Raw genomic sequence first — 16,442 nt, 5'->3', positions numbered from 1 at the left:
AGCCTACAATTCAATGTTGCACAGAGCATTCTCACTGCCTTTGTCTGCAGACAATCTAGCTAGGGAAATTGATACAATTACACAGATAGGTCATAATAACGGTTTCAACGCAGATACTATCCAGAATTTAGTCAGGAAACAAAGCCGGAAATTCACTTGCAGATTAATATATCCTCAGGTCAAACAACCAGAAATCAAGAAATGGGTAACGCTAACATATTTTGGGAAAAGAACAGAAATTATCGCAGGTTTCCTCTCCTCAGAAGAAACAATGTGGTATATATTAGCGAATGTAATGAATCATTTTTAGTTTATTGTTTAAGTTTGAAAATGTCCTTATAGGACGAAACTGCAGTAACGTTAGTTACAAATAAAAGTGGTAAAAAACATAGAAATTTTCATTTCTCTTTTCATCATGGTAACAAATACCCAAAAAAGGTGGATAAAAAAAGAAAACTGGTATTATCGATCCAAGAATGCAGTTATTCGAATTCGAATAAATTGATATGTTACTCTAAATTCAGACGTATTTTTATGAAGTTATACGTCTGAAATTAGAGTTATATAATCTGAAACCAACTAATTAATTATTCGCATTTCAAAAATATATTTTTGAATCGAATATACCCATGATTAAAGATAAGATGGTGATCGAAACACGTGTCGAGGTGTAAAAATAACGATTTGGTGTTGGGAAAAAACTCCAGTAATATTCATTACTACACCAAAGGTTCCAAACAGTATATCACAAATAACAAAGCCAGGCCGAAGTACCAAATGTTCTGTTTGCTCCTGCGGCTGACATCATCACTGGTGTATTATGTGTTGACTGCGAGGTTATATTTTGAAGTATCAGCAACGTTTCGAAATAAAAATGATAGGAGACTTACATCCACTAATTATCCAAGTCTAAAATGTGAATATAATTTTTAGGGTCCGTTCATTCATTTTATTATTAAATTCAAATTAATTCAATTATAGTATCAAATAATCCAAAATAATTGAATGAAACTAATTAACTGAAATATTTCAACTACTATTTTTTGAGTAAAACGTATAGTAAAATAGTAATTTTGCTTCATTCGATGAGTTTCACTTGCAATTTCCAAATGAAAAATATGTTTAACCGAAATAAAATGCATTTGAATCAATAACTTTTTTTGTTGTTTTAATTTCCAACGCCGAAAGTGTACATTCATTGTAGTTGATCAAATTGTCTCTCATACTATTTAGACTAATTTAGATTCAGGAGACACTGTAGTTTGTAACACAATTTTTTCATTAATGAATAATTGGCAAATACATGAGAACGTTTTGCACTTATATGGAGAATTTGGGAAAATTTCAAAACTGAAGTCCTTAACAAAGTCGAGGGCAACCTCTTTTAATCAATACATGCTCAATACTAAAAATGGGTGAAACTCAAGCTCATTGCTATGGGCCAGATGTTGATTAATAATTACTAACATCTCAGTTTCCGTCCATTAGTATATCAAAATATCAAAAACATTGAACATGATATTAAACAAGAATTAGCAATCATGGTATTACAATGCATAACAAAATGTACAAAAAATTGTACATTCCCCTCCCCACGTTCATATCAACCCAAAATAACATCGAATGAAAAATCAAGTACGTCCTTTCATACCAGAAATGATAAACGACCCAGCTCCAACATGAACTTATAATAAGGGTGGTAAACGGCAGAGAACACATGTAAAAGGAAGTGAAAAGGTGTGAAGATGGATTTTAGAGGAGAACAGACACGCAAAGTGCCAATCTGCTGCGGCGGCAGGTAAAAGATTAGGGGAAGGGAGAAAGTAGGAGGAGTCTAAGAGGTGTTAGATCATCTCTAATGGACCACAAAACGACAATACGGTAGCTAGTCTTGATTCTTTAGTCCCATCTTGGGAATTTGTGCAACGTATTCATATCGTTTGATCTCTTCAAGATGGAGCAGAGTGATCTGGATCCAGTTTCTGATGAAGAGGTGAATACAGACACAGATTTCGAGGATTCTGATGACGACAGTGTTGATATAGTTTCCACAGACTGTGATGTCGATAATTTTCAGAAAGAGGAATTTTCTTGTGCTGTTGCCGATAGTAATTGTAACAAATTTTCTATTGACAATATTCTCGGACTCAGTGAAGTGAAACACAGCTGTAATGACAAGAAGGACAGTGAAGATGATACTGAAAAGTGTTCCGTGGTAAGAAGAGTTAAGTGTGTCAAGCCAACTCCCATTTCAGCGGCAAGAAGTACAGGTTGGCAACATTTATTTGTTGTAGTGAAAGCTCAAAAATAATATAGCCAATAAGTTATTGTTCATAGTAGTAATCAGTTCACCTGCAAATAATTTTCCATCACAATCCGAATGAGAGAAAATGTTCCACTTCACAACATTTTTAATCTTATGATTAATTTAAAATGCAAGTCAAGTAGTTCAAGTATTATTTCAAGATATGACGCCAAACTAATTTCAAATTCGAAAATGGAATCGCATAATGTTAACCTCAACATTTCTTCTGAAGTGAATGAAAAATATAAATAACTAATGAGAATTCAATATACAGAGCGTTATTTTATATGAAATAGATTGTTCTTATACTTATTGGTGAAATGATAACATCTGCAAAGTGGCAGAGAAAAGTTGCAAATAATAATCTTTAGATTTTAATTTCAGAATCTACAGCATTCACATTAGAAAAATTTCATTGGCGATTTCTCATCTTTCTAGCGGAAATATTCATTCCTAAATATTTGCTGTAACAATTATTTCAAAGTAGAGATGAAGAAGGTATCTATATTCAAAATGTCATCTGATCAGCAAAAAATTAGTTCCGTCATTCTGAAAATTAATAAACCTGAGAATTGGGGCAAATATAAATTGTATAAATTGAAAGGGTAGGTACATTTTTAGGAGAGATTAACTTTAGGGAAAGAAAGATTTTGGCTTTCTACTTCTCTATCTTGATACAAAAAAAATTTGGGAATCTTGCGAAGAAAGAAAGAAAGCAATCAATTTCAGAAATTAACTCTATACAAAGATGTTCAGACAAAAACCCTAAGAAAAAGCTCTTTCGAAACAGCTATTTCTATGTAAACATTGAATTATTTGAAGGAAAAACACTTTCGAAACAAATACTTTTATGAAAACGTTGAATTATACGAAAAACATTCATTTCTATTCTGGTTGTATTCCTAATATTGGAATCGAATCAGATAGCATTCACAGGATTTCTACAAAACATAAAATATATGTTTTTTTCATCGAACTCTTGACATGAACATTATTATAGTATTTTCATTTTTCATAAGGAAACAAATATTTCCATTTTTCATAAGGAAATAACTATTTGATACATCCATTTCTCTCAAGCTACACAGTAGATTCTGATAAATGTATGTCGGAAACAACTACATGTACAGCTAATACCACGTTGAACATTGGATTATATCCAACAGACATTTATGTACGATACTTGACAGTCTTACAGATTTTGATGATCCATCCAGCTGCAGAGCCAATCTGAAATATTGAAAAAAAATTTACAATTTTGGGTTTGTGTATTGATTCTATCCCAGAAAAATATTTTCAACATAGCGATACCTCCATTCAGAGTTCTCTCTTGAAGATGCATTTTGAATCCTCTCAAATATCATATTTTAAAACGTTCAGAGCATTCAATAACTTCACTGAAGTTGATGCAGATAATACTTATTCGTTTTTTCTCAGACCCTCTAAATAAAAGTAGGTAACCAATCAAATGAAATATATACAACGTGGTAATACCAATATTTATTTTATGTTCATATTATGTAACATGTCATAAGGGTATTGAATGAAAGTTAAACAGTGTTGATTTTATTGATATTTTTTAAAGGTGACATTTACCAGTCAATTTTGGATCTTCATAAATACGGACGCCCGGAACCACAACCACCAGATCCGGGTTTGCATCAATTTCTACCCTCAAAGTTATCGCCTAGCAATTCAGAAGCATCATACTTGCAGTATCATCTTCAGCATGGTATTCCACCTCCATCCATATTCTATTCAAATTGGATAGGAGCCTCACCAGAAAGCAAAAACTCTAGTCACTTATTCGGATTACAAGGTAAGAACTTGTCATTTTGAAAAAACATTTTGGTGAAAAGAGATAACTACCTCGTCAACGGGCGGTAGTTCAAAAATCAAAAACCAAAAATTGGTCTTCACGGTTGGAACGCACCTTCAGCTCGTCGTAATTTTGTTGATATCATACAAAAAATTGTGTTTAGGATTATTTGTTTTGAATATCCGCCACAATATACCTCGAGAGAACATAGCAGATTTATTTTGAAGATCAAATCAAGTATCATATCAAAAGTGCACCATATTTAATCGACTAACATGTTTGCAAATCCATAACTTTTGAGGTTTCGCTAAGGAAAAAACTTATTATAATGTACGAAAACATTTGCTTATTTTGAATACTCTATCACTTAATAGAAATTAATAACACTATATCAATAATTTTGACAATAAATTTCATTCAAAACGCTTATCTCTACACGGTAGAGTTACTCATCAGTTACTGGTATAGTTCAAGTAAACGATATAGTTCAACCTACCTTCTAACAGCTCCCCTTTAATAATATAGTTAGGAGCTAACTAATTTCGTTACTCAATAATCATTTCTGATTATATAAGAATCACAATAATTATATAATAAATGAATAAATATATATATATATATATATATATATATATATATATATATATATATATATATATATATATATATATATATATATATATATTAATATATGTATAAATTGTAAACAAATTCACAACACAGTAAGATATAATTTCATAGATTGGATGAGACTACTTACTATCGTGAGTTTGAGAGAAGCTAGTTCCTTCATAACAATCAAACTTGTTGGTCATCTTATGTAGAACAGATAGTATGAAAGTAGTTTTGATTTAGATATTCTCTCTGTTTCACTATCACTGTCGTCATAAAAATCATTAATGAATTTCCTTCCACCATCAATATGGTGGAAGGTCTTTTTCAACCATATAGTCTTTTTCAACTAAAATTAGTTTCTTAATCGTTTTTCGCCAGTCTTCTTCGGTAATATTAGAGGATTCTTCTTCAATTGAGTCGACAGAATTGAAAACACAAAAATAGGGGGGAGTCTTAGCAATACTCTCAAGGGCATACACTTTTTCAAATGTGTTTGTCTGTAAAATTTCAAGTTGTTGGTTTTTGGTATAATGATCTTCAAAATACAAATTGTTATCCATTAAAAAACTTTGTATTTCATCTTTCCTCGAATATTCGGTACTTTGATGAGCTGTCGCGAATAAAAATAAGCTGTCGCGTTGTCAAGAACTATTAGACTATTCGCATCCAAATTTGGAATCAAACAATTCCTCGAAAATATTAGCTTCCATGTTCTTATGATATAGTCAACATTACAGTTCTCAAGTTTTTTTCCACATAATTTCAAAGAATTCGGAACCCATCCCTTACTTCCTCCGCAATGCACCATGATTATTCGCGATCCTTTGTTTGCAAACATGTTAGGCGTACACATTCTCAAACCATTAGTCCACCCTTTCGTAACTCTGTCGTAAGTGTCATATCAAGTTTCGTCCAAATAGAAAATTTGTTGTTGTTCTTGTCTATATTTATAGTTATTTGTTCTAAGTATTTGTTACGTAATTCCACTATTCTTCTGCTTTCCCAAACTGTTTGACGTTTGTTTATTATTTTGAATCTAAATCCTAGTTTCTTTATCCAATTCTGAAAGGTTTTGTCACAGCAGCACGTTATGGCCTCATTATTTCAGTTGTAGAAATCTCATTGCTTTTGTAATAGTCGTATTTTATTAGATGAATATCTAAAGGTTTTGGTAATCCCGTATAACATCGCGTCTTGCCTTCATAAGGTTTGTTTTTGACTATTTTACGTACAGTTGAGAAAGGAATTCTGGTCAAATCTGATGTTGGTTGTAAGAGTTTGTTGTAATACATTGAAACATACTCTCTGTGTTTCAATATTCAAATGCATCTGAATCCTATTCACTGGTATCTCTTTTCAGCATTGTTCACCATCGCTATTGGAATTACTGCATTCGAAAAAGTCTGCGTTGTTATCACACTCGTTATTACTATTAGTACTTGTCCAAGGGCGCCACTTTTCAAACAGATAACAAAAATTTTAGGTAATTATAACTACACCAATATCGAATTACAATAGTCAAATCGCGATTAGTTCCTGATGAATTGAACATTGATGGCACGACGGCGATAACCATCTCCGCATTCCCCGTAACATGACTTCGAATTTAATTTTATCAGTCTTCAGCCAATCATAAAACTCGGTTAGTGAAAATTATCCAATACGAATCGCCAATTCTACGGTCCACGTGGACTACTTCGCACCAGGTTTATTTTCATGTATTGGTTTTTTGGCCTGTGAGAGTGCCGCCAAGTTTAAGAGTGCACAATATCGTTTACTTCGACTATACATGAAACTATTTTATAATATATATCTATCATATAACAGTGGGTAATTAGAAAAATGATTAAATACGGTAAAACAGTAAATATCCTAGAAGTAATAAAATATTACTTCTAGGAAACAGATACAGATATATCAAAAATTTAACAGATAAATGATTATTTGTGGCAAAACAGGTAGATTTAGAAAACACAAATGAATATATTATTTTCAGGAAAAGAATCAATATCACAAAAAAAATGTATTGCTTAAAAGCACAATTTTTCATATATTCATTAATGGAGTTGCACGCATTATGATTGGTTCAACCTGGTGTACAGGGGATTGATGTTGAGATTATTTCCAGAAAAAGGATAATTAGGAACTCGAAAAACTTAAACTCAAAATTACTTAGGATTTATGTGAAATATGAAAACCGATTTATGTTAATTTCAATCGGATAGATGGTCTAGTCATCTGATCTCTGTATAATAACTTGCAGGAAGAGGGAAACATGGGCTTGTTTGGGTGGATTACAAATTGAAACGAGCCACAATAATCTCACGCATGTTGCAGTGGAGAGTTGGCTCAACACTTTCAACCAAACTCTAGCTAGTTGAGATCTAAAAGTTTTGTTTCACCTAACGAAAACCAAAAAAATTGTGGAAAACTTCCAATGGAAGAAAGCAAGCGACTAAGTTCAAAGTAAACTTTTTTCAAAAAGGGTCAGATCATGCATAGAAGTCACTTTCAGCTGCAAACTGGAAGAAAAAGTCTTTCCGAAAGAATTATAGTATCGCATGAACATTGGATTATACAAAAACAAATTGTTTTCCGAAATAACTCACATGAAGATACCTATGATTTTATACGAAAATCACTTTTTCCTACGCTGCACAATATAATATGTGATCTACACATTTTTGTAATGAGTACATTTTGAACTCGTTTGCTTTATTTCTTCCTTCCAAAGTTTGCTACAATTTTTGGCAAGAAAATCGAGAAGTGAAAGCCAAATCGTTTTCCTGAAAATATACCCCTTTCAATTTATTTATAGTTACATTTTTGTTCTGCCATAGTGTCACATCACCTTGTTCTTGAGAAATAGTCCCGTTTTTACCAGAAGGACGTGCTTTTGAAGATATAAAGCGTGACAATCTTCGCTATCTAGAAAGTCTTTGAACATATCAGAACATTTATTAGTGTGCGAAAGTATTCCACAATTCGCAACATCCCGGACTATTCTGGAGTGTGATGGAATGTACTTTATTCCCCATCCATGAAGAAGGATCTTGTTTATTCCTGAAAGGGTGATTTTATAGATATGAAGGCTATAATTATCTTAGAACTTTACAAGTTTCCAGAACCTTTGAGAGTATTGACAAACATTCCACAGCATAACAAAACATCGCGAATCATTCTGGCATGTTCGAAAACAGTCTGTAAATTTCAGGAATATCTTAGGACTTTTTCGTAGGTTATTGCGGAAAAGTCTTGAATGCTAAAGAATGCTCTGGGACATCGTGGTTCAATCGAAGCTTTTGCTGTACGGGTAAGGCTACCATATGATAGGGATATATAAAGCAGGATACGTTGGCTTCTTATAATTTGAAGTTTATACTTCTATTCCAACTACCACGCAATATCATATCATCTCTTTGAATGACACCGGGTAGCACTGCGAATTGTTCATAATTATTACTTTCAATTTCAAACTAGGTGAATATTTATCTTCCAAAAGACAAAACCAAAATACGACTTTCACCTTTGCCACCTTTCTCCATCACGCCTGTTGTATCAGTCTGGAAGGCTTGCTCAATAGTAAATGTGGCCAATAACTCCTAAGATATCAATTTGAATTATATGGTGTAAACGGCATTATAATGTCTATGTAATACAGCAAATAATATACTCATATCGTATGAAATTGCTTTCAAATTACTACTTCATATGTGACCATTAATTCAAACATCAAAATGGGCAAGCCAGTATTGAGGAATACACATATACGAGTATCATAACGTCAGTACCAATAAAAATATTCCAGTGAATTTTATATTATAACACAAAGGATAAGACAGCGTTCTCGATGTTAGCTCGCAAGGTAGCACCACCGCCCCATAACATCATCAACTAAATCACACAAAATAATAATACATTAAGGTGGAGTGGAGTGAGTGCAGATTGGTTTTTATAGAGTTAGACTTCAAACCTATAAATTTCCAATGTGTAACAGAAATACGTTATATCGCTGGTGAACAAAGCATTATGTAAGAATTGTTTCAGAAAATTTGTTATCACTGTCCCCGTTTTTACTTTTATACTCACATAATAATAGAAAATTTCATTACATGTCGTTAATCCGCACTTCCTCATCAAATCGGCACAAAAGCGTATATGCCAGTTAAAAGCATAATGAAACCTCATTTAAACTTCTTGGGGCAAGAGCGTAATTCATAGCAAATCTATATTCAACTGCTTTTCGCCGCATTCAGTTATCTTGCTTGGTTTCAGAGTTGATTTCTTTGAAAAATACAGACATCTTTTGGTGAAATTTTCAGCAAGGTTTTGGTTGATTGAAACGTCTGCGTATTGTGGAATATTCAAGCAAGCTCTATGGTACTTGTAAATAAACTGTTATGCAGTAAATATAAGGAAAATACTCTAAAACAAAATAAACTAAGTATGTATATACTTATACTGCCACTGGTCCCAAATATTTTTGCCATTGAAAACTATTTCGTCCAGGTTCCAGATTCTACTAGATTCGTTTTCTAACTCTAACTCCTTGATTGTATTTTTCAACAATGTGAAATATGTGTCGATTATGAATGGATTACAATTTCTTTTGCGGGCTACCTCCACGCTTTGTGGCTTTTTTATCGACTAATTATTTCTTTTGGCAAACCCAAGAAACCAACAACGGGGGTTCCGTCCTTGAAAGGAGTCCTGATCTTGTTTGACTGAACGAACTGCCCAACAAGCTGAAGTACTTTTTTTTTGGACAAACCAAATCCATATGTCTCCAACTTCAGATGACCCTCTGCAAGTCGTTTTTCGCCTTGAATTGGAATCGCGATGCTTCTGCCAAAATATTTTGGCATTATTATGTTTAATGGTATACTATATTGCTTGCTAGCTTTATAAGCATTATTACGTCCGCCTTCAATCTCCTTAATAGCTTCTTCTAGCGATTCTCTCGAATCACCCCTGCTGGTTTTTGTAACATAATTGCGGACCATGGGAACCCTAGAATGAAAAATTTAACGAATCGCAAAAAATCTAAATGAAGTTAATAAACAAAAAAATCCAAATGAAGTCAAAATTCTTCGCCAAATTCCAATGGTCATTCAAATAAATTAATAAGTAAGAGTAAAACCAAAATGAATTCAACAAGAAACGAAGCTGGGGCAAAAGCAGATCGATTTGCAGCTTCCCCGCCACGTTGGTCTGCACAAGCCCCAGATGGTAATATCAACGGGGCAAGAGCAGAGTAATGATTTTTGAGTAGATTTCCATGTCTAAAATAGAATTCGAACTATATTCTCATGTACTTACCAAAATCGCCACAGCTTGCAACATAATATTGTCCAATTAATAAAATAACTGAAACAGCACGAACAACTTTATTGTATACCACAAACTGACACCTGTTTCTGTCGGTTGGAGGCAGGAGGCTTTTTCACATTTCACTGAGCTACCTATATTAAAGAGATAATAGTAACCGTTTGTCTCTTTCTACATGTAAATAACAGTAATTCAATTCATATAATAATAAATATAGCTGATAAAGGCACTTGCCCCCGTTATGCACTTGCCCCCGTTACCCCACTTCACTTTATACACATACCTAACGCTTTCATTTGATTGATATCGTACATTGCAATTGGTGAAAATTGTATGAAAATCCTTTCCGTATTTTTTTGGCAGACAGACACGACTATGTTTATAGTCATTCTGATCGCTGGCTGTATATGAAAGGTATTTGAAAAAATACTATTATCAATAATATAATTATCGTAATGAAAAGGAAAATAATGATATTTAGATTTTTTCTCTGCACAGGCCGTTTCCTTTATCACATGGTAACATTGCTATATTTTAAACCGTAATAGATACGAAGACAATTGAATGGGAAAGAAAGGTGATTGTCATCGGAAACAATACAATGGTCGAAGAAAATTTATGAGTACTCCAGCCCTTCTTGAATTATACGGAAAAACCATTTTTCTTTTTTTTCGAATGGAATTGTTATTGTTACAGTAATATTAAAAAAATGTGAAAAAAAAATATTATTGTATTCGAAGTGTACTATGACGTTGTAATAATTAATATTCGATAAAACATTTCGTGTCAACATAGCCACCATCAACTTTTTTTTTAATACGGACTTGTCTTTTTATTACAGATATTGATGAAGCAATAAATTTAAAATCCAAGGGTATATCACATTTGATATTTTTATAGCACTGAATTTGAAGTAATTCCCAACTAGCGTATTTTATAAAAGTTGCGGAAACGTTTCGGAGAAACAAATTATAAAACTACATTTCTCCCAGAAATGTTTTCATGTGTTTATAAAACTGCTATAAATAGGAAATTGGCACCGTTTCATAAAACATTATAGTTATTATCAATATTTTGTAAGGCCTTTTACAAACACTACAAAACAGTTTTACAAACATTTTGATAGTTACTATAAAATTTGTCTAACACTTATTAGAGTTTTTTAATAGTTCCAAGTAGGCGTTATAAAATATAATACAGCCTAAAACGATAACAACAAAATGAAAAGGTGTTAAAAATGTTTTCTTGAAGACGCAAGAAGTAATTTTGTATTGGACACTAGGAAAATATAATTGATATGTCACCAACTGAAAACTAAGAAATAGGAAGGTTGAAGCCATTTTAAAATTTCACTTTTGCACTCATAAAACTGTTAAAGACATTGTTTGTGTTTCAAAGATTGATATTTTTACTGCAAATGAAATTTTATTGACAGATATATAGCCTATCATTAGCAAAATTTAAGCGCGCCACTCATTTATAAATGTTTTCGGTAGAATTATTAATTATACAAAAATTCACTCTGTCGAGGTATTAATTTTCAAGTCACAAACTTAACTCACTTCATTCTAAATAATATAATATTATAATATTTATGTATTTTTCAGCTGTAAATATCACTATATGTGCGGTATTTCATATTTTCAACTCATCTAATTTCAGTATCCCGGATCGCTATCATTTTAAATAGCGTCGTTCTATAAAATAAATTGGTATCAGTAGCAAGCATTTTAACGTATTTTAGCCACTATGTTACCCCTATAAAACTGTTAAGAAACACTTAGTTCTGGGAGTGATGGTATTGCGGCAGAGTCGGACTACTTTTAAAGCTGTAGGTTTCTACAAAAGTGCTTGTATGAATAAAGAATTTCTCACATACAGTTTGGATAAATATTATCTGTCTGGATGTTTTGGCTATAAAGTTTATTTCAAAGATTATAAAGGCTAAACGACGGGTTTTAACCATTATAATAACCTTTTCCTGTTTTTCGCCCAAACAAAAAATTGAAGCACTAGGCTAGGTGGGAAAGTTTTCAGTGTATTTTTTAGTATTTACAATATACAGGGCGACTCAAAGCTTCCAGAATTTTTTTTTATGGAACACCAAGTCATTTCTTCGTCTATTTGAAGCACCTTGAACTGAATCTAAAACTATTATATACCCCCCAATAAATGTTCAAAATTGCCGTCATTGAGTTATTATTTATTTTTATTGAAATATTCGGGATACAAACAGAAAAATCCACTACAGTATCCACACAATGGAATTATTATCAAATTGAAAGTATAACGTATATATGTGTATATATATATATATATATATATATACATATATATGCATATCATAGTGTCTAAAATTAAGGATGAATTAAAAATATTGAATTTACTTATGGGGTACCTATATACTCAATAAAAATCAAATATGTAGAAGTTGCTGAAGAACTAATTTTCACCACGATATCGATGGTGTCCCACTAGAATAACTAAACAAAAATATTCTTACTGAACATAACTGAAATTTTCAAGAATTTTTCAAAGATGTGATTGGGAATCGATGTCAGCTGGTTGTTCTTAAATGCTGCATTTTATTCTTGGTGGCAGCAAATATATCTATTAGCAGAAGCAATTTGATTTTATAATAGTTATATTAGTGTTTTCGAATTGTAGTTAATTTACTATACTATAAAATAGTTGGGAAATTTATCATTGAAGTGACAATATGATAATGAAAATAAAATAAAATCTGAAAGCATTCCAATGAAATAATTTCATTAAAGCTACAGAAAACAGTTATAAAATGAGCTTGAAATAGTTTAATAACTACCATAAAATCTCGCAGAAAAGTGTTATAAAACTGCTACATAACAATTTACTTTTATAGGAAAGTAAGTTTTATAAGTTACTTGCAAAAACGTTTCTGAGATAATTTCCTGACTATTTTATAATGGTTATTTAATTTTATTTCATAAACGTTTCTATGACAAATTTATAAAACACTTTTATTGCCTACAACTGTATTGTGTTCACCAATCATGTAATATAATCCATTAGCATTTTGGAAGTAATTATAAAATACTAATAAAATAAAACTGTTGCAACACCATGAAATTATAAAACAACTTTGCTGGTTGGGCTACTATCATCAGCGACAACAGTTTTCAATTACGGTGCTGTCATTACTTCTTTTTTGAATTGTTTCGATTTCTTCAAAATATAATTCAGCCAATCCAATAAATTCGAGAGGTAGGTACAATGAAAATTCGTAATTTTTCGTTTTGGAAATTTTTGTATTGCGGTAATCCTTCTTTCAAGGCTTATTTCTCCCTAATCAATTATAATTCGTAATATTTTTATGATTCTCAATCCTGGAAGTAACGAAAATATCAGTTTTTGGTCAAAATTCGATTGTTGTATAATTTGGTATAATCAACTAGCATCTCAATTCATTTACCATCTTTCTATGGCAGGAAAAATTAAAGCGTTGTTGATATCTGTCAGAACTGTCAGACGTTCATGAACATATCAAAAATGTATTCAAATGATGAAAGAACTGATATGCTATTTAGTTATGCAAAATCAAATAAAAATTTTCAAGGAATATGTATGTTGAGCAATACCCGAATCGTCGTATTTCGAACATCCAGATGTTTAGACGATTAAAAAGAAATTTGAGTTATGGGTAAGCAAATATTACTACAAAAAAAGTTACACAGTGAAAACATCTCTTTTTAAATTAAATCTTACCACATGGTATAAGAAAAGGCCTGTATAAGCGTTTATGTGCGATAACCTCAAATAAGGCATATAATAAGGGTATAGGTAACTGATTGTTAATGTTCCACATGGAAAATATTTCAAAAAACTATTATTGGGGGTCACAATTAAAACAATAGAACTCAATTCAAAGATTTTCAGTGCGTTTCATGTGCATTTATACGCATCAATCTCAAAAACGGGTTAATCGATTTGCGTTCACTTTTCACCAATGTACGGGTATTGTGGTGAGCTTCGCATAACACGTTGTTGGATTTATTCAATTCGGTTCATAAATGTGAATATTATGATTTGAAGAATTAAGCCAAACATTTGTTGAAAAAAAAATTAATAAAAAATACTGTTTCGTTGATTTGGCAAAAATTTTGGTTAATTATATTTTTAGTTTGTAAAACATTTCCTTGCTATGAATCCTAATAGACAAATACATAGGAATATTTCGCTGGGAAAAAACAAAACATTAGAGTCCACGCGAAGGAAATCGCGGAAGTCCACAGAAGGATGTAATCCTTAACAAATACGCTGTCTTTTCAAAAAAATAGGGTGAATTTTCATTTTTCTTAAAAAATGTTTATTCATCATCATTTTTTATGTTTTACCCTTCAAAGTAGTCTCCCTCAGGTATAATAAACTTATGCCAGCGTTTTTTCCAATCCCCAAAGCATTTCTGATATGCACTTTTTGGTATATCCTTGAGATTTCTCAGTGATTCAGTTTTTATCTCCTGAATTGTCGCAAAACGTCGTCCATACATGAGTCTCTCCAATTCTGGTAACAGAAAATAGTCGTAAGGGGGCAAATCTGGTGAATACGGTGGCTGAGGCCAACAAATTACGAACAAGTGAGAAAACAGTGCCATTATACGTCACCAGTTTCGACGCTTTTGAGCAAATCTGGATTGCCATTGACGGCATTCTACAATTCCTGAGCGATGCTCTTGGTCAAAATTAGGCAACTTTGGAATGAACTTCCCTGCCACTCGCTTCATGACCAACATTTTCGAAAAAATTGCATGACATGAGCCAACAATATGCCGGCATCCTCAGCAACTTCTCTAACAGTGATTCGATGATTCTTCATGATACTTTTCTCAACTTTCTCAACATTGTCATTGATTAATAATGTGCTGGGGCGTCCAGGGTGAGCGTCGTTATTCACATTTTCTCGACCTTCTGTGAAAGGCTTGTACCACTCGTAATCATGTTTCTGATTCAGAGTACAATCACCGTATGCCATTGTCAACGTTCCAAGTATGTGTGAACACTCAATTTTATTTATCACACAAAATTTTATGCAAATAGATTCTTTGATCCACTTCCCTCGATAGCAGAAAATCGCCGGATACGCAAAACTGTGAGCATATGTTCGACACGAGTGTACCAATGTAAAAATAAGAAAATCTCTAATCGAATGAACGTAGCCCGCAAAATTTGATCATTCATCTTATTTTTTGAACAGTCCACTTATACCTGTTTTCAGTATTTTCTGAAAAACGTAACTACCAATGCGGCTTTTCTTTCAAATATACCTTGCCTTCAGATTAACTTTTGTAGATACCAGAAGAAAAAACTACCCGTTTAACTCTGGTTCTCTTATTTCAATGGAAATTGTCAAATGTGTACCTACTGTTCTTACAACGATTATTGCAAACCCCAACAACAATGCAATTTATCGGCAAATCTTTTTTACTTTTTATTGACGTTAGTACATTGGCAAAAATTGACAACACTCATAACAGAAAATATTTTTTTCAATTAAACAAATATTACAGGGTGGTTTCATGGAACGCCGTTATACTTTCTATTGTCACAAATATTCATTCCTCAATTTATTTAACTAACAATTTATTTGTTCGAATTTAATTGATTCATGCATTTGTTCAACACATTAAAAATGACTGTTCCCAAAATTTGTTCTATTTTAAATGACAAATGATTTAAAACAGTTATAATATAGATTCATTGTTTAAAATTTTTGGAAGTAAATGTTTGTCATATATACTTTTTTTGTAACTATCGAATACCTAATTCACTTCAATTTCTGTGAAACATAAATAAAATTGTTTGTTGATAATTATAGTTACGTGAATTAAAACGATTGTTGATAATTTCAATTCGGCGCTAGTGTCGAGCGGATTCTTGCAGAAGCTGAATTTTTATATCTGGCAACATGATAGTCTAGTGATAGTAACACAATATTCCGTCCGACCACAGCGCCGAATAAAAATTATCAACAATCAATTTAATTCATGTATCACCTAAAAGCAACAATCAAAACAATTCATTTTTACAAAACACCAATAGAAAGTAAAACGACGTGCCACGCCTTTCCAGTGATACAAGAATTAAATTGATTGTTGATAATTTTTATTCGGCGCTGACGTCGGGCGTATTTTTGTGGAACTACTCAACTGCACATATGTATGGCGTTGGTCATAGTACAGTAATAATTCGTTCGACCGCAGCGACGAATTAAAATTATCAACAATCAATTTAATTCATGTATCACCTAAAAGCAACAATCAAAACAATTCATTTTTACAAAATACCAATAGAAAGTAAAACGACGTGCCACGCCTTTCCAGTGATACAAGAATTAAAT

At 32.2% G+C, this 16,442-nt stretch overlaps 1 protein-coding gene across 1 annotated transcript in view; it reads left to right on the top strand.

Moving 5' to 3' along the window:
• The first annotated feature begins 1,864 nt into the window (after positions 1–1,864).
• LOC111510546 (uncharacterized) overlaps positions 1,865–16,442 on the top strand; it is a 34,040-nt gene continuing 19,462 nt past the window's right edge. Inside the window, exons 1-2 of the mRNA XM_023166468.2 lie at positions 1,865–2,270; positions 3,891–4,124. Of these exons, the coding sequence (XP_023022236.2) occupies positions 1,955–2,270; positions 3,891–4,124 (550 nt within the window). The 5' untranslated portion in view covers positions 1,865–1,954. The remainder of the gene's footprint in view (positions 2,271–3,890; positions 4,125–16,442) is intronic.

Source organism: Leptinotarsa decemlineata, unplaced genomic scaffold (assembly GCF_025532065.1).
Source record: "Leptinotarsa decemlineata unplaced genomic scaffold, Ldec_3_MD MMD2_tig00000199_RagTag_RagTag, whole genome shotgun sequence".
NCBI lineage: Eukaryota > Metazoa > Arthropoda > Insecta > Coleoptera > Chrysomelidae > Leptinotarsa > Leptinotarsa decemlineata.
Note: the sequence above shows the minus strand (reverse complement) of the source record. Positions and strands in the feature narration are given on the sequence as shown.